The 18,125-nt window shown below is 60.3% G+C and overlaps 1 protein-coding gene across 1 annotated transcript; it reads right to left on the reverse strand.

The window, feature by feature from the left end:
* Positions 1-1,487: 1,487 nt before the first annotated feature.
* On the reverse strand, positions 1,488-15,395 carry BGN (biglycan). Its single transcript, XM_018045199.1, has 8 exons — positions 15,246-15,395; positions 6,553-6,804; positions 6,170-6,282; positions 5,188-5,401; positions 4,575-4,685; positions 4,230-4,323; positions 3,989-4,127; positions 1,488-2,596 (listed from the first exon to the last, which is right to left on the reverse strand). The coding sequence occupies exons 2-8, from the start codon at positions 6,791-6,793 to the stop codon at positions 2,399-2,401; spliced, it is 1,110 nt and encodes a 369-aa protein (XP_017900688.1). The 5' UTR covers positions 6,794-6,804; positions 15,246-15,395; the 3' UTR covers positions 1,488-2,398.
* Between the last annotated feature and the right edge of the window lie 2,730 nt (positions 15,396-18,125).

Genomic DNA, 18,125 nt, shown 5'->3' on the forward strand with positions numbered 1-18,125 from the left:
ACAGGTCCCACTGGCTTGTCAAGGCACCCATGTCCCGAGAGAGACAGAGGTGGGAGGGAAGGAAGGGCAAGGCCGCCGGGAGAGAAGACAGGCATCCATGATTCCCAGTGGGGGCGGGGGGGGGGCGGTGCTGAGTTGAAGCTGTGCCCCAGGATCTGGTGCCCCGAGCTTCCGCCAGTGAGGGGACTGATTGAGGCCCTGACTCCTGGCCCCAACACCAGTGCCCTTGCCCCAAGCCTGCCCAGCTCAGCAGAGATTGCGGGGGCCATGGGACACATGGCCCAGAATAGTGCTATGATGCCGACGAGTGGCATTCTATCGTGGGGCCAACCACACTGAACAGCACCTCCCATCCCCCAAAGGAAAAACCTGCTTCCTGAAGGGCCCAAGGGGTGGAAGGGCCCTACACTGAGAACCTGGGAAGGGTGGTGTTCATCCATTGCTGGCCCCCACCTCCGTGGGCTCCAGTCTCAGGAGGGCAGGGCTTTCAGGAAGAGGCAAAGGCAGTTCCACGCCAGACCCCTGGGGCAGAGCGTTGTTGCCAGGGGTGACACAGGGCCCCTGCCACCCCAGAGGGCCCGGGCAGCTCCAGCACTGAAGGGACCCAGTGCGGACTGCCAGGTCAGGGCTGGTACGAGCTGCCCGGGGCCACCAGCAGGACAAAAGACCACACAGGGGCTTCAAACAGATCCAGGCTCTAGTGTTCCATCAGTGGCCCATGGCTGCTCAGGGAAGCCCTGGCTCCCATCGCCCAGTGCCCAGGACCCTGGTGCAGGACGAGGACAGAGACATCAGGCTGGAGGTAGCCTATCTCCTGCTTAGCCCGATGGGCTTGCCACCCAAGGGGCATTTCTCTGAGGACTGTTCTCCCTTCATCCTCTCTAGGGCAGATCTATGTCCCCCGGCTTCACCGGCTGTGTCCCCGGTCCTTCCTAGTGAGCCTGAGCCTGCGTGCTACGACCTGGGCATGGCTCTGCTGGCATATAGGGAGACCTACTGAGTGGACATGCCGCTGGGAGCCTAGGCCAAGTCAGAACAGGTGGGTGTACATGGCACTGGATCCTGTCCATGTGAGGCCTGAACCTCCTAGGAGTGCGCACCCTGGTGCTCACATGGGTGTGGCACACGGCTCTGCCCACAGCTGACATCCCATACCGTTCTGAGCCCCCAGACTCCAAGACCAGCTCCCTCTGGTGGTCTGTAGCCAGCTCTGCTTCAGGGATAGACTGGGCAACAGAGGGACTAGAAGCGAGGGAAAGGGGGCAGCCTGGGGCCTTCTGCCTGGTTTCTCAGGTCCTCTAGGTCTAGCCTCCAACCTGAGGGTGCTCAGGACCCTTCCTCGAAGGCAGGGAAAGCAGTGAGTAGGCAACCCAAGGCTGGGCATGGGCACAGAGAGGCAGAACGTGGAAGCCAGCTGCGGTAGCCCATTGTGGCTCCCCCTTCTGCTGGGTCCCCAGATGCCCTGAGAGGTGGCACACACACAGCCGTATTGCACAGTGTTTCTTTAATTGAAAGACAACAACCAACCTCAGAAGCAGCCCCCTCCTCAAGCTGGGTGTGATGGTTTGAAACCTCCACCAGACCAGAGGCCGGAAGGCAAGGGGAGGAGAGACTGAGCCATCATGGGGGGAAAGGGGACAGTGAGAAGCGTGATGGGAACTCCAGTGGGACAGACCTTCAGGGTCTGGCTGAGCCCAGGGCTCCTCTCTTGGCTGTGGAGGAGGGGGTGCAGCACCTCCCTATCTGCTGGCCTCCGGAAGGATCACCCAGGCTTTGGGTGAGCCTGGCAGAGAAGGAGGGCAGCTGTCCCCCACTTCCACCTGCCTGGGTAATGGCTGGGCAGAGAAACAGAAAGCAGACTTAGCCCAAGGATGTCAGAAACGAGAGGGAGGGACAGACAGAGAGAGCTGAACAAGACCGGTCCAGGGGCCAGGAGACCCAGGAGGCTGTCCTGGGGGCCATGAACTAGCAGAAGGATGGTGGGGGGCTGAGAAGGAAAAAAGGCTGAGGAGGGATGTGTGTCTGGCAGGTGGGGTGGGCTTAGTGGGGTCTCCATCCTTGAGCCCCCCAGGGACCATTTGCCTTGGACTGGAGCCTCAGATTAAATTTCCTTTTGGGTGAATGGGAAGAAAGCTTGGTTGAGTGGGGGGGTGCCTCTGAATGGGTATGATGCAGGTGGGCAGGGGCAGCTCTGAAGTCAAGGGGCATGTGATGGGGGCCAGGCATCACACCCCACCTGCACACTTGGGAGCCAGGGTGGGGGTGTCAAGGGGCCGTGAGTGGAGGGTGGGGGTCGAAGGCAGGGCTTGGCTCCCTTGCTTTGCCACCCCTTCAGGACACGCACCGTGCACCCCAAGAGACCCTTCCCAGGCCGCCACTGCAGCAGCTGCCACAGCCTCTACTTTTTATAGTTGCCAAACTGGATGGCCAGGCGGTCAGTGACGCAGCGAAAGGTGGCCGGCTGCACCTCCCAGTAGGGAAACGGGTTGTTGAAGAGGCTGATGCCGTTGTAGTAGGCCCGCTTGACCCCGAAGCCCACTGGGCAGAAGTCGTTGACGCCCACTTTGGTGATGTTGTTGGTGTGCAGATAGACCACCTGGGGACAGAGAGGGGTAGCTCAAGGCAGCAGGCCCCGTTGCCCCCCCCCAACCCCATCCCTGAGTCGGCCCCACATGGGGAGCCCAAGCAGCGGGCAGAACCCCAAGGCTGGTGCCCTCCGTGCCAGCCGAGTCCTGCCTGGCCGCCTCAGGGGTTCATGTGCTGCATCCATACAACCCTTTGAGGGCCTGGAGGTGATTCTTCCATTGTCTGGAGGAGTACAACTGGCTTACGTATGGTTGTCAGGCTGCTTTTTGAGCAGTGTTTCAGGCACTGGTGTGTGACCGAGTGCTGGGATTGGGGTTAATGGGGTGGGTATGAATGGTGCTGTTGATGTGGGAAGGATGCCACCCTGGGTTCACACAGTCCTTGGCCCTTCCTCTGGGTTCCCTGGACTGAGGGTCTCCTCCTCCTCCTAGTCCTCAGGAGCACTTGCTCCCACCCCCCCAACTCCTCGAAGCTTCTCTCTATGGGACTGTAGTGTGGGGAGCGTGAGGACTGTCTGATGGGGTGGGGCAGAGGGATGAGGCCTGGAGGGCTGCAACAGTGCTTTCTAGAGGTGGCAGGATATGGGCCACTAGAGGGCACTGCCGCTGTAGGTTGGCAATCCCCTTGCAGGGCTGGGTGATGGATTCATCCCAACTGGACAGCTTGCAAGAATGGCCAATCTTCTGGCATGTAGGCAGAGTCTGAGGTCCAGAGCAAGGCCAAAGAAGACCTTGAGAGGACTTTTTGACCCCCTCATCAAGCCATTTCCTGCCCAGATTGTTCCCAAGCCCCTGGGCCTGCGGCACCTTTGTGGGGGTCCCACCCACCTAAGAAACTCCAATATGTTGGCCACCTGATGCAAAGAGCTGACTCATTTGAAAAAGACCCTGATGCTGGAAAAGATTGGAGGCAGGAGGAGAAGGGGACGACAGAGGATGAGACGGTTGAATGGCATCACCCACTCAATGGACATGAGTTTGAGTAAACTCTGGGAGTTGATGAAGGACAGGGAAGCCTGGTGTGTTGTGGACCATGGGGTCACAAAGAGTCAGACACTACTGAGCGACTGAACTGAACCAAACTGAACTGAACCCACCCGAGAGACCTTGAGCTCAAATATCTACCAGGCTGGCTCTGGCGCATCCTGCCACTTTGCCACCCCTGTACCCAGCCTCCTCGCTGTCCACAGTGGGGTCCCTACTCTCCCCTTTCGCTTTCTCAGTGTCTTTCCAGATGAGGAGCTGGAGTCACTGGCCAGAGGACACACCTGACCTGCTGCACAGCGAACTCCCATTCTGCTCCGTGGTGGGTCCGAGCACTGACAGGTAGGGTCTCAGCAGCTGCCCCAGGGACATCGACTGCCCCCTCCCTTTGCTGCGTGTTAGAAAAACCTGGCTCTCACCTGGAGGAGCTTGAGGTCTGGAAGACCAGCTGGCACCCTAGACAGCTTGTTGTTGTCCAAGTGCAGCTCCCGCAGCGTGGGCAGAAAACTCAGGCTCCCGTTCTCAATCATGCGGATCTGGTTGTGGCCCAGGCCCAGCCTGGGAAGGGATAGATGAATAAATGACGATGTGATGGGGTCCATGGGCCACAGTGCACTGGGCAGACTCAGGACCCCCTGAGACCCCACCTCCTCAGCCTACCTGTACAACTTGGAGTAGCGGAGCAGATCCTCTAGCTCGATTGCCTGGATTTTGTTGTGGTCCAGGTGGAGTTCATTGAGGGTCTCAGGGAGGTCTGCCAGGAAAAAAGGATGCTCTGAGCTGAATCCAGGAGGGGAGACTGTGGGGTGGGGGAGGCCTGGTCCTGTGTGTGTGTATGTGTGTCTGCACGATTTCACTCTTGGTGGAGCAGAGAGCCGAGCTCTGCCCCAGGTGGGGAGAGGGGCGACCAAAGCCCTCCCTGAGTACACTGGGTGGCTCCAGATGGCTCTGGGCTCGCTACCTGTGCTGCCCCCAAAACGTGGGAAAGAAAGAATGCCTCCCTACCTTTGGGGATGCCAGTGAGCTTGGCCTCGGAGATGCGAAGGTAGTTGAGCTTCAGGCCATCAAACGCTCCCGGTTCAAAGCCGCTGTTCTCCAGGGGGTTCCCACCCATCTCTAGGAGAGAGGCTCTCTCAGCCCTGAAGCCAAGGCTAAGCATCTGTCCCCACATGCTCAGGGCCTGTCGCTTCCTAAGGGGCTCCCACTAAGCACCCGCTCCCTCATCTCCCCCTGAAAGCAGTGCCACTAATTTACTGGACAAGCTGCAAACTCCTTGCTGTTGAACACCACAAACTACCAAGGGCCTTGGGCCTGGCATGGACCCTTGGGGACAAGGGAGCCCTCCCAGCTTCTCCCACCTGGCCCCTGGCTGGCAGGCTGTGCCAGCTCTATACTTGCCCTTTCATTATGGGCCTGGGTTTCTCTTCACCTTGCCTTGGCATCTATGGGGTGTGACCCTAGGCAAGCCTCCAGAATGTTCTGTGAGGCCAGCTGGCTTGTCCATGGCACCCGGCTGCTCTGGCGAGCAGAGCCCTCCTCCTTGACCCTCCCCCTTCCCTGTCCACCCTCACCACCGTGGGGGAGGGGTGAGGACCACCACAGGGTGGGCCTGGCTCACCAATGCAGTTCATGTTGCGAAGCCCACTGAACACTCCCTTGGGCACCTTGCGGATGCGGTTGTCATGGATGCGGAGCTCCACCAGGGAGCTGGGCAGGTTGGGAGGGATCTCCACCAGGTGGTTCTTGGAGATGTAGAGCTTCTGCAGCTTCCGCAGGGGGCTGAAGGCCTTCTCGTGGATCTTGGAGATCTTGTTGTTCACGAGGACCAAGGCCTGAGGTGGCACAGAAAGCCTCAGTTCCCCACCTGCCTGCCTTCTCCTCTCTCCTCTTCCCCTGCCCCTGAACTAGTGATTCACGTTGTCGGGGCTTCACAGATGCTGGAGCCCCAGCTCAGCCTTCAGGAGATCTGCCTCTGCTCATGGGCAAAGTGCAGAGTGGGAGCCGGCACTCAGGTCCAGCAAGGCTGCTGCAGCTCATGCCCTGGTTACCCTACTTGCACCCTGGTTGCGATGCAACCTTTCCTTACTGTGTTGCTGGGAGGAGCCAATAAGATGCAAAGGTAGCAGTCAACAGAGAGAATTGGGCTGGGTGATCCTGTCCTTTCCTGGTAGCTCTGAGAGGAAAGCGTCTGCTTGCAATATGGGGAGACCTGGGTTTGATCCATGGGTGTGGAAGATCCGCTGGAGAAGGAAATGGCCACCCACTCCAGTGCCCTTGCCTGGAAAATCCCATGGATGGAGGAGCCTGGTAGGCTACAGGCCATGGGGTCGCAGAGTCAGGACAGGATAAAAGGAAAGTGAAATAGCAACTTCACTTTCCTTTTATCTTGTCTTGACATTGCACATGTGCCCATGACCCTGAGTGCTCTTGCCACAGCTGCCTCCTAACCTCTCTCAGGACTCCCTGGGTCCCCGGTCCCCCCTCACATTGCACAAGTGCATGCCCACACCCACATCGGGACTCCACCCCTCCACACACCCGCTGGGCTGCAGGCCTTCTGCCTCTTCCCAGCCCCTTGGAAGAGTCAGGGGTGGGCTTACGTAGAGGTGCTGGAGGCCTTTGAAGTCATCTTTTCGGAGCTCAGAGATGTCATTATTCTGCAGGTCCAGCAGGGTGGTGTCAGGCGAGATCTCCTTGGGCACAGCCTTCAGACCTGGGGGCCAGCACCCCAGTCAGCAGTGTGAGCCACGGCCATGGCCACGGCCACAGCCCCAGAGGGGCGCACATGCAGACCCACACATGGGACTCCGTGGCTCCAAGTGGGTGCAGCTCCAAGGCCAGGGCTGGACACTCTTCTCCCTCCCCATGTGCTTTCAAGCAGACCCAGGGACACCCTCCCACAGTGAAATCAGGATCCCTGAGCCAGCTCCAGGTCACTCCCTGCCCACCCTCAGCCTTCCACGTCCATCCCCCCCAGACTGACCCAGGTCGGAGCACTGAACGACCCTCAGATGGCAGTGGCAGCCAAAAGGGCACATGGCGCTGTAGGTGGGTGGGAGGGAGTCCAGGTCTGGGATGCCCGAGGTTGTTTCTGCACCCGAAGCTTCCTCATCGTTCAGCATGGGCAGCCCATCGTCCAGGGTGAAGTCCCAGAAGGCTTTTTGCTCAAAGGGCAGGGCCTGGCTCAGGGCCAGCAGGGCTGCAAGAGGCCACAGGGGCCACATGGTGGGCGTGCCTGCAAAGCCAAGGTGAGGAGGGGCCATCAGGGGAGGCCAGCCGATGCCTACACCCGGGGGGCTGGGGTTCTGTGTGTGTGCTGGCCTCATGTCTGTCACACCTCCCCAGAGCAGCCAGACCCTAAGCTGGAGTGGCCAGGAGGGAGGTGTGGGTGGGTAGAAGGTCCTGGGCAGGGTAGGGGGCGTGGCTGGCTTCCTTCTGCCCTGCTCTGTTTTCAGGCAGGACTTGGCCACCGTGGGCTATGCTGTGTCTTTCCAGTTAGTGAGTCTGCACCCCTCCAATGCATGAGCATACACACACATGCATCACCCCCCTCCCTGCACAGGACACTGAGTCAGCCTCAGCCTGTGTGTGGGGAGATCGGGGAAGCTAGTGGAGGTGGTGGAGAGGGAAACCCAGCCCTCTGCCCCTACAGACCTTGAAGAATCAAGATTGAAAGATAACCACCGGGGCTGGGGTCAATCCTTTCCTGCCTGAGCCCCCTTTGCAGTGCACCCACATTTTTCTAAGAAAGTCAAGAGGCCAAGGCACTAGGGTGGGCATGCTTGGCAGAGCTGGGCTAGCCCTGGAGCAAAGCAGAGGAGGGGGCATCCTCCTAGCCCATGTGTGGAATCCCAGAGATGGAGGGAGAACCCTGGCGTCCCCCTCCATCCTTGCTGCTCCCGGGGCGCCTTGGCTTCCTCCTCTGGCCCACGAAGCCTTCCCCTGACCTCTGTCCATGGCCCAGCCCCCTGGAAAGGCCACTGGAAGGGAATAGGCTACTGCCAGGGTGGCGGGCAGGGTCAGGCTTCTCTGGAGGCCCTCAGGCTGGGAAGCAGGCTAGGGGTGGGAGTTGGGGGAAAGCCACTCTGTCCGAGGCTGCCCCTGGTGCCTACATCTGCCTGCCTTCTCCTCCTCCAGCAGAGGCTGCTCCCATCCAGATGGGCTCCTCTAGCAGAAAACCTTGTCCACGAAGAGGCTGCCCCCTCACCTAGATTTCCTGGGCAAGCCCCAGCCTCATTTTCCCAAGTATGACACAGGGATACACGTGCCTGCCTTGCTTATTACCCAAGCACAGGGTGTCTGGGGTTGCCCTGCATGTGGACCTCAACCCTACCCCACAGAGGCCCTCACTTGGGGTCCGTCTTGGATAGGGGAGGGGCTCTTTGGGGCTTCAGCAGGATTGGGTGAGCCCCTTGAGCCTGATGGCTGGCTGCAAAGTGAGGAGAGGCCCAGGCAGGCCCAGTGGATGTGGGGCTGGGCTGGTGGCCTGGGGGGCTGCTGCCTTGGAGCCCTGCCACCCTCGGGCAGTGGGAGGGCCTGTGGCCACTTGCAGACCTGTGGGCACAACAGCTCTGCCCCTGGGGTTCCCATTGATCGCTATGTGGCCGCCCTCTCTCGTACCCCTCCCGCCCATCAGAGCTGGTCACGTGACCTGTCCTGGCTACCACCTTTGCAGCAGCTGGGGTGGGCAGTGCGCTTCGTGGGCAGATGCTGGAGGTGGGGGGTGGGGTGCCCAGGCCGGGGGTTCAGCGGCCTCAGCCTCAGGGCCAGCCCCAGAGCGCCCCCAGCAGGCCGGCAATCCTCTTGAGCGTGCAGCCCCCACTGATAGACTCAGAAAAGCAGCCTTGCCTCTCAGGTCACACAGCAAAGTGAGGGTCCCTCCTGGCTTGGGGAGCTCCTGGCCTTCCTGGCTCCTTTGGGCCTTGAGCGCCCATGGTCACATTCAAGGTCCCACCAGCCCTATGCTGGTCCCATAGGACTGGAGGAGTCCCCACCCCACCCCACCCCCAGCCCCAAGGGTCTCGGCACAGAGTGGGGAGAAGACCCTGGGTTTGCCTACCTGGACCACAAGTCCCTTTTCCTTCCCACAGGTTCTCAAAGCACAAGGCAAGGTAGGGTGGGCCCAGACTTCCCAGGCACGGCTGGACACCAGGGCTGAGACGAGGAAGTGAAGGGGAGGGTGAAGGCAGAAGGGCCGAGACAGAGCAGGAGGCAGAGGAGGCTGCTCCCCCCTCGCCTGGCACCCCTGCCAAAGCCGCTACCTCACAGGGGGAATGAGTCAGGGCTAGAACAGCCCGCTGAAGCCTTGGGAGGCTCTGAGATCCACCGTCCACTTGGATGGCTGGGGTGGGGCGGTCCGGCCAGGCCTGGGGAACCGGGAAGGCCTGGGGGCCTCCACAGGGAGCCTCGGCCTGCGTCTGGGCCTTCCACATGGAGCGCCCTGGCAGGACTAGCCACCGAGGCCCTGCGTGGGCTCACGGAACCCTCCCTGGAGGCGACAGGAGGCTGCAGAGGAGTCGAACCAGGTTCCAAGGTGCATCTGGGGTCCCCGCAAAGAGGCTGAGGTGGGGAAAGGTGGGCTCTTTTGGAAACTCACTCTGAGGGAGAGGGAGGCTGAGGTCTTGAAGGCCCCCAGAGCCCTCAGGGCAGAGGACAAGGTTTGGCTGGTTCTCCCCCGCTCCTGGCCGGGCCCAGGCAGTGGGCAGGCTGGCGGGCTTTCTGCCACAGCCCTCCTTTCCCCACAGAGAATTGGCAAGAGACTCAACAGCCAGAACTGTGCAGAGGGGAGGGGGCTGGCTGGACACCAAGCCTGCCAGAGACCGCGAAAGACACCCCCAGCCCTTAGGGCCAGAAGGAGCCAGGGAGGGGCCTGGAGGAGGCGCCCAGGACCAAAGTTCCATTTGATGAAAGAGAAAATGGAGACCTAGAGAAAAGAACCCACCTCAGGCGACGCCAGGCCTCCAGGTTTTCACTATGGACACAGAGGGTGAGAACCATAGTCGGTCCTCCCAGCCTAGCCAGGCCTCCAGGCCTCAGTTTCCCTTCATCAGCCTCCCCGGGCATGTCCCCGAGGACTTCAGGCAGCCTCGGGCCCCATCAGGGGGTTCTCTGAGCTCAACGAGCTCCACCTCCTCAGAGCAATGGAAAGAAGTGGTGATGGCGGTGAGGCCTCAGGCTGGGCGCCCATGGGTGGGAGTGAGGACTGCCCCCCCCAATAGGGCTCTCCTTGTCTGGCCCTCTGAAAGGTTGTGCAGTCCTCTGACTGGGATATCTCCAGGGCCCAGCCAAACAAGACACACTGGCAACCACTGAGAACACGGAGGGGCCGTGCCAGGCATTCACGCCAGGCCAAGGGTGGCAGGAGCGGGCCCTGAGGTCTGGCAGGCCCTGGGAACTCACTTACAGATGTGTGGCCCACAGCTGCCAAGTCACAGATGCTGGACTCCTAAGCCCAGTGTCTGGCCCCACCAAGCAACCCGACCTGAACTCAGGCACGCATGCCATCTTCCACTCAGCCCTGCTGGTGCCCACTTTTCTGCCCGCTTCCCTCTTAGACTCCAACCCATCGTCCCCTGCACCCTCCAGCTCTAGTCTGCCCTTAGGTGGCACCCAGAGAGAGGGCACGGGTGCCATCCCTGGGTCTTCCTGAAGCTGACGTGTGTGCAGGCATGTGAGGATGACTGTGAGGGGCTGGTGGCTGCAGTGGGGATTAGGGTGAGCTCTGCCCTGCTTGTGTCTACACCCTAGCCACCCCTGAACCCATCACCGTGGACTCAGCATGCCTTCCAGCTATGAAGGGAGCAGGCATCCAAGCATGGCTGGCCAGGACGGCTCCTTCCTGCTGGGTCCTGTGCCCCTGCAGCCTTCAGGCATAGACTAGACCTGGATGTGGGCGTCAGAGACCCACAGGGAGCCAGCCCATCTGCTGCAAGGAGCTGGCCCCAGGCCAGTGGCTGGTGCTACCCAGGCCAGACCTTTCTCCCCACAGCCTTGAAGACACCCATCACACCCCCATCCTGCTGGGAAACCTCTGGAAGGCTGGAAGGTCTAAGGGCTGGTCTTCCGCCATGCCAGGAATCAGGCAGGAGATGAGCCAGGTCACCTGGTCTTTCTGCCCCAGAGCTTTCCTTCTCCTGCTTGCTGAAGAAAGCCCGAGGGAGAGGGAGGGTGCTGTTGCTTCCCAGGGGTGCTACAGGAGGCCCAAGTGATTTCCTAACAGCCTTCCCCAGGGCTAGCAGGAAGTGCTGTCTCTCCCATCGCCTCTCCCCAACTCAGGCTGGAGGTGACGCTGATGGAAAACAAGGCTCTGTCCTGTGGGTCTGGAGCCCCCAGGCTTGAATCATGCAGTTTCTGGAAACATGGCATCTCTCAGGCCACCACCATCAATAGCTCCCCTCGGCCCATGGGGACAGATGGCCCTGCCCCTCCTGCAGCTACAGGGAAGTGGCTTGGGAAAGCCATCAGGCCACCCTGGCCTGGAGGGTCCCCCAAGCCTTTAGCTCACAGCAGGCGCCAGACCCCACAGGGAGATGTTCTCAGCCTGGCTCCCAGAACCTGAGGCCCTTGGCTGCCTTGCTCCCTCATGGGGCTGGGGGCTCAGCTTGGGGTGGAGCTTGCCCTCTGCAGCCAGCCTAGGAGGTCTTGCTGGACCTGTGACCTTCAGCCCCTCCCAGGGCTCCCCCTTTGTGCGGTGAGGTGGCCTGTAAATCCCTAGGACCACCATCGAGGCCAAGCTGGAACTGAGACTGTGAGAGGATGGAGGTGGCACCCAGCTCCCCAGCTGCCCTTGTCTCTGGAGACAGGGCTCCCAGAGCCAGTCTCCCTCTGCCCTCTGTCCGGCTCCTTCAGGTCCCAGTTTTGTTGCCCAAATCCGTGATCCCTTGGACATTCGGGCTTCTGACTGCTGTGTCCCTTTTGGGCCATCTGATTCTTCTAGAGGCTGCTGGTAGGCGAGATGCGGGGGCAGGTTTGCTGTTGCGTAGAGCCTGGGACCTCTCCCAGCCCGCTGCCCTGTGTCCTGCAGCTCTGCCCTGTGCTGCAGTTTCTGCTGACTTGGGACTTTACACCATGGACCGGGAGAGCTGGGTGTGAGCTGGCTGGGTGGAGCCCCAGGACCCTGGATGTGTTACCCAGGGAGAGACGGGGGGAGTCATCAGAGTCCCTGGCACCTTCGGTGGGCTTGGGATGTCAGAGATCCCAGCCCACCGAGGAGCACAAACTGGGCTGCTGAGAGGGTGGGGGACAAGCCAAAGAGGGCCGAACCGTGGCTGGCGCTCCAAGAGCCTGGGGGAGGGTCCCAGAGGGGGTGAAGGAAGTCCTGGGGGACCCTGGGGCTGACGGCTCCAGGTGCGGGAGGGCTTTCACCCCAGGACCTCTTATCTAGAAGGTTCATCTTTAGATGACCCACAGCCCCAGTGAGCAAGACTAAGCAGACCCCTTCCCCATTTCCCCCCAGGCTGTCTCCCACTGGCTTCCTTGAAGATGGGATTCACCAAAAAGGTTTTGTGTGTAATCGAAGTGTGGGTGGGCCCAATACATGAGCAGAGAGGACAGAGGGGATGGGAGGGCACTGTTTGGCCCGGGAACCAGCCAACAGGAGGAGGGTGGAGCTGGCAGGATCCTGTGTGCCCGCCTTCAGGAGCCCATGCCTATCCCCCTTTCCCCCACTGCGGCTCATAGCAGGGGGCCCCAGGAAGGTCACTGTCACCCTCCAGCCCCTCGAGTAGAGCTAAACCCTTGGGCTGGTGTGTCCCATCCCACCAGCAGGGCGGAGAGGCTCAGGGAGGGGTGCCCAGCTCAAGGCAGGGACCGAGATCTCCCACCCTGGGGTAACTGATGAGGACGATTGGGAGGCTGTCATGGTGGGTGTGGGAAGACCTTTTCTAACAATCCAGGATGTTGGCACATGGGCAAGGAAGGGGGATGCCCAGACATGCCAGCCAAAGGACCAACGGCTCAGTGGCCTAGCAGGTGGAGCTTTGGAGACCCTGGAGCTGGGGCTGGGGTCCTGCCTGAGGGCAGGGGGCATGTGCCAGACAGTGCCTGGCCCTATGGGCACTTTGAGCGTTGGGCTGTGCCTGCTGTTCATGTGCTCCTGGGTGGCCCTGGGGGCCGGCCACTGTCCCAGGCTATGTCCCAGGCGACCAAGCACAAGTGACCGCTGGGACGGGACTGTCTCCTTGGGGCTTCTCCAGGGAGTGGGGGAGGGCTGGTGGCGGGTGGCTCTGGGAAGAAGGCTCATGACTGATTCCTCCTCTGGGACTTAACGCTGATGCTGGAAGGAACCCTCTGCGGTCCTGAGTGTCTACAGAATATCGCTAAAGAGAGGAGATGCTTTCCTGTCTTTTGAATACCCCCTCTGCTCCAGTCCTTCCCCATTCACCTTTCTGTGATGAGCCAGGGCCACTGATGGGACTGGGGAGAAATTCAGGCCAAGGCTTGTATGTCATCTTGTGCAATGGTGAGAGGGCTAGTACCCTACGTTTCTGGGCCCCTAAAATCAACTGGCAAAGAACTGTCTCCAGACCTGTAGTTGAAGGGACTGGGCCTCGGACTCCTCATCAACACAGTGAGGCCCTTGCTCCAGGGCAAGACGTTAAAAGCAATAGGCTGGTTAATGCCTTCTGTGACCTGGGTCTTTGCAACCTGAAGGTGGGCCAGTGGGTGAGCCAGCCAGGGTTGTGGGGCGGCCACTCAGCTGCTGGCTACATGGTGACGGGAGCCCTCCCTGATGCCAGCCTCTTTCCACGGCCTGGCCCCTGTGGCTGCGAGACAGCCGTGTGCCTTCCTTTCGATGTGCCTATGGCAGCTGGTCATAGGGCATTCTGCACAAAAGCGCCTCTGCCCAACCACCACGGTGTGGATTGTATAGGTGGTTGCAGGCGGCACAGGTGCTCACCTGTGCGCACACAGGGGCGGCCATGTGTTATCCCTCCTCGTGAACCCGAGAGACTGGATGCACATTCCAGAGCACCTCCAGCTTCTCTCAATTCCAACAAGTCCCCACAGGGTGGCTGGCCAGGGAGGGGAGTGGGCACAGAAGCAGGAGACCCCAGTGCACGGGACTGGCCACATTGGCGACCTGAGCGGCCCTTAAGAAGACTTCAACTGTGAGAGCAATCTCCCAGGCTTGAGCAAGGTCTGCTCTGTGCCCCACACCAGCACTCTGCCTCAGAGGACCCTGGGCCTTCTGCTCCACTGAGCAGAGCCAACTCAGGAAGCTCTTGCCAACCCGTGCCTAGGCCCCAGACCCATCCACAGAGTGGTGAGGTGGGGCTCCCACCCCTGAGTCTTCCAGGGCACTCTGCTATGTTCCTTGGCAGGTCCCTTGGCATGCCAGCCATCTTGGGAGCTTGCTAGGACAGAGGCCTGGGGCCCGGCCGCCTCCCACACTAATCTGCACACCCTGCAGTTGACCATAAGCTATCATGATCAACACTCGAGTGCCTCTAACAGCTCCCTGGATGCTATGGGGTCAATAGATTGGGTTTGTCAGTCAGGAGCCCTGACCCCTGGCCCCAGCTCTGCCCCTGACTGGCTGGGCCACTTTTGGCAGTTTCCTGCCCCTCTCTGGGCCTCTGTTGCCCCCTCTGCAATGGTGGAGTAGGGGGTCCCGTGGGACCAGTTCTGGAGGGCAACCTTGTTAGCACTGTTTGGTTTCAGATCTGGGATGCTCTCTCCATTCTAGAGGTGCCCCCAGGTACCCACGGGGTGCGGCCTTTGGGGAACAGAGCACCTAGCCTGGGATCTCTTGAACTCCACCCCTCCCTAAAGGTGCCCATCCTGGAATGATGATGTCCTCAAATTGACCCACAGAGCCCTGTGGGGCCCCGGGCCAAGCTGGCCTGGCTAACACGGCACAGTGGCTTGGGTTTCCTTCTGCACCCCTCTTTGGAGCCTCAATTCAAGGAGGTTCTGGGGACAGAGAGGCCTGAGCCACTCAGGCAGCCCCACTCAGATCCCCCACCCCCCACCCCATCCCCAATCACGGCTCTGTGGACCCACGCCTCACCCAGGTGGAGGTGAACGCAGAACACTCGCCTGCAAGTAAGCAAGGAATATCTGGGCAGGGTGCCTGGGGCGTGCCTGGAAAACGAAGTCGCGGAGCCCACACCGTGGTCTAGCCCCAGGCCCTGGGGATCGCTCCCCAGCACTGAGTTCAGGCCGGAGCCCGAAGGTCTGTCCTAACCAGGGGCCGGAGTCAGGCCAGCGAGGGGGTGCAGGGCGCACCTGGGACTTGATGATATTCTGGGATGGCTGCCAAGGGGCAGAAGCCCAGGGGGATGTGGAGTGTGAAGCAAGGCTGAGCAAGGGGAGAGGGAAGGGGATGGAGAAGGTGCCTGGAGGACCCAGGGAGGAAAAGAGGCCGAGATGGGACTGGGACCAAGGAGGGACTGCAGGGTGGCCATGAAGGGGCACGCTGGGATCCTGCAGCGGGGGCGGGGGGTGGGGGGTGGGGGGGTGGGAATCTGCAAGCAGCCTTGGGGGGCGGCGGGGTGGGGGCGGGAGATGGCGGTGAGGGGGCCCGCAGGGGCAGGGGTAGGGACGAGGAGGGTGAGTTTGGGGGGCGCAGGGTCGGGGCATCTGGACGATGAGACAGCGAGGGCGAGGGCGGTTCCAGGCCAGCTGTAGGAACGGTGGGGGACAGGATGGGGCTTGTGGGGGTGGGGGGCTTACCTGAGGAGGGCAAGCGGTGGGCACGCGTTGGCTGGTGGGCAGCCTGAGGCGTCAGCCAGTCCCTGCGTCCGTCTGTGTGTTGTGTCGTCTGAGAGCAGCTGCTCACTCCTGGGCAGTTTGGGGAGAGAGGGAGAGGGAGGCGGCAGGAGGGAGGGTAAAGGCTGGGCGGGCGGGTAGGCCAACGGGGAGGGGACAGCGGGGAGGGGGCGGGGAGGGAGGGAGAGAGGGAGGGAGGAAGGGAAGGAGGGGGCAGGCTTCCCGGCCCCCCTGGCAGCTTCAAAGGGAGTAATTTTCTTGTAGACGGCTGGGCTAGCTGTGCCCCTCCCCCTTACGCACCCCACCCCAAGGACGACCCCTCCCACTCCAAGGCCACGACCCCCTGCCCCCCACCCCGGGGAGGCACACTCTCTCACTCAGACAAGGCCCCTTGGCGTCTCCAGGCCAACGACAACGCAGCCTCAAAGATTCAAACTTTCCACCATCCGGATGGGGACACTGAGGCCCAACCAGGGGGGCGGGAGCCGGCTGGCTGGCCGGCGCTTGGCCTGGAAGAGGAAGGTGAGAGGGCAGAAATGGAAGGGGGACAAGGAGGTGGTGGCCTCCAAGTGCTAGTCCAGCTAGGGGCCCCTGGTATCCTGTCCTGAACCTTCCCAGAACGAACGTGTGGCAGCTGCAGTCTGGGGAGGAGGTGGTTGTCTGGGATCAGGAAGGGAGCCGTGGTGGATTGCTGGAAGGGCTGGATCCACTTCCTGGCCCACTCCAGCCTTTTTGTCCCCGTGACCTCAGAATGGGGTTCAGCTGGGAACTGGCAGGGGGCGGCACAGATTCTGGGGGGTCCTCCTCCCCGGCTTGCCTGCCCTGAGCTGAGGCTCACAGAAGCTGATTCAGAGAGGCAGACCCGGCCAGTCATCCTTCTTGCTCCATCTGAGCAGGTCCCCCAGGGTGCAGGAACTGCGGTGAGGGTGGCCACTTCCTCAGCGCTGAGGCTGGTGCTGGCCACTTCTTGGAGTAACCGGGTCAGCCCACTAAGTGTCCCATAAAGTGGCTGTCAGCAGCCATGACACCCACGCCATCCCTGGTAGCTCAGCCACTTCCTGAGAGACAAGCCCACCCCTCCTCCCTGTCCCGTGGGGTCCCAATTCTGCTCCCCCACCCTTTTTTGCCCAGTCTTGGCCCAGGGAGCCTCCTGCAAGAGCAGCTTTGGGGAGACAGAGGTGAGGGTTTAGATGGGATGAGAAACTGAGGCAAGGAGCTCCCCTGAGATCTGCAAAGGAGAATCTGGAAAGAAATGAAGGCCAGACAGAACTCCACTGAGCCCAAAGGAGGAAAAAAAAGAAAAAACTCAACCTAGCAGGGGCTGAGGGCAGGTCAGGGAGAGGCGGAGCCAATGAAAGTAGAACATGGGTGAGGTCTCAGGGTCCCGCCCACCTAGCCGGCAGGTAGGTTCTAGAAAGTTCTACCAGAGCAGTGGTTGGGCCCAGATCTCTTTTCCGTGTGGAAGCATCCATTCAGGCATGGCCAGTTGGACCTGGGACACAGCCTTGACAAAGCTGTGGTGGCTCCCTCTTGTTCCCATGGGTGAGGTAGTGACACTTGGTTGGAAGCACGTGCCCTTCCAGACACGGGGGTTTATTTCGCTTATTTGTTTGTGTGCTTTTTTTTTTTTTCCTGTTTATTGGTGACATATTGAAATATCTCTGGCAGTAGAAGGACTCATACCATGAAGCCCAGGTCACCCCACAGAGCAGCAACTCTCGTTCACAGCTGGGAAGGAGGAGAAAGAGGGTCCAAAACACATATAAGACCTTGTGCTCACATTGCGTGAGCCTGCAGGAAATGTCTAGAATCGGCACATGGACAGGGGCAAAAAGTAAATTCGTGGTTTCTTAGGGGGGCATGGTGGATAGAGTGGGGACAGCCAAAGGTATGAATTTTCTTTAGGACTTGATGAAAATGTTCTAAAATTGACTATGATGATGTTGGACCCTCTGTGAAGATACCAAACAAAAACCATTGTACACATTAAATAGGTGAATTAATTGTATGCTATAGAATCTTTCCAAAACATATTATGGAAAACTCTGGACAAGCTTTTTGGTCAATGCAATATAGCTCCATAAACTTATTGAAATCTTTTTTTAAATGAAAAAAAAAAAAAAAAACAACCAAGCAAACAAAAAGGGCACAAGGCATGCCTACCGCCCAAGGAGCCAAGTTGCTTACTGAGTAAGGTCCCACCTGGCCTGGTGCCCCCAGCCACCCTCTGTGGAGCCTTGCATTGCTCTGGGGACTCTATGGCTGGGCTCTGAGCTCTGCGGGGAGGCGACTGGGGCAGGCCATGGCCATACACAGCGCCAGAGGCACTCAGGAAGGCTTCCTGGAGGAGAGGATTTAGAGCAGACAAGTAGAGAAGAGGGACATTGTTGGCAGAAGGAAGACCATAGGGAAGCAGGAAGGCAGTTAGGTGGGAAAGCTTAGTAGTGGGCCAGGCAGGCTCCTGGAGGGAACTTGGGGCAGCAGTGAGGCGACACCCTGCCACCTTGGAGCTCTTCCCCACAGCTGGAGGTGCGTCTGGGGCAATATGTCCGTAAATACGGTTCTTGCGCCTGGAAGGCTTTTCTGTCTGTGGTTTGCAGTCTGCAATAAGCCATAACTGCACACCCGGCCCAAGGCCCACTGAGTCACTGGGCCTGGCCCTCTAATTTGGGGGCCACTCCCAGACCAGCCAGGCTGCACCTCAGTCCTGGGCCTCCCCCGCCCCCTCTCTCTTCTCTGCAGCCGAGGAACAACTGGGACCCCCAGTTGAAGCAGCCGCTGAGCACAGCACGTTCTGCTGGCCAGCAGAGCCACAGCCTCCTGGCCTCTGGCCTCCTGGGGCTG

This window comes from Capra hircus, unplaced genomic scaffold (assembly GCF_001704415.2).
Source record: "Capra hircus breed San Clemente unplaced genomic scaffold, ASM170441v1, whole genome shotgun sequence".
Classification (NCBI taxonomy): domain Eukaryota; kingdom Metazoa; phylum Chordata; class Mammalia; order Artiodactyla; family Bovidae; genus Capra; species Capra hircus.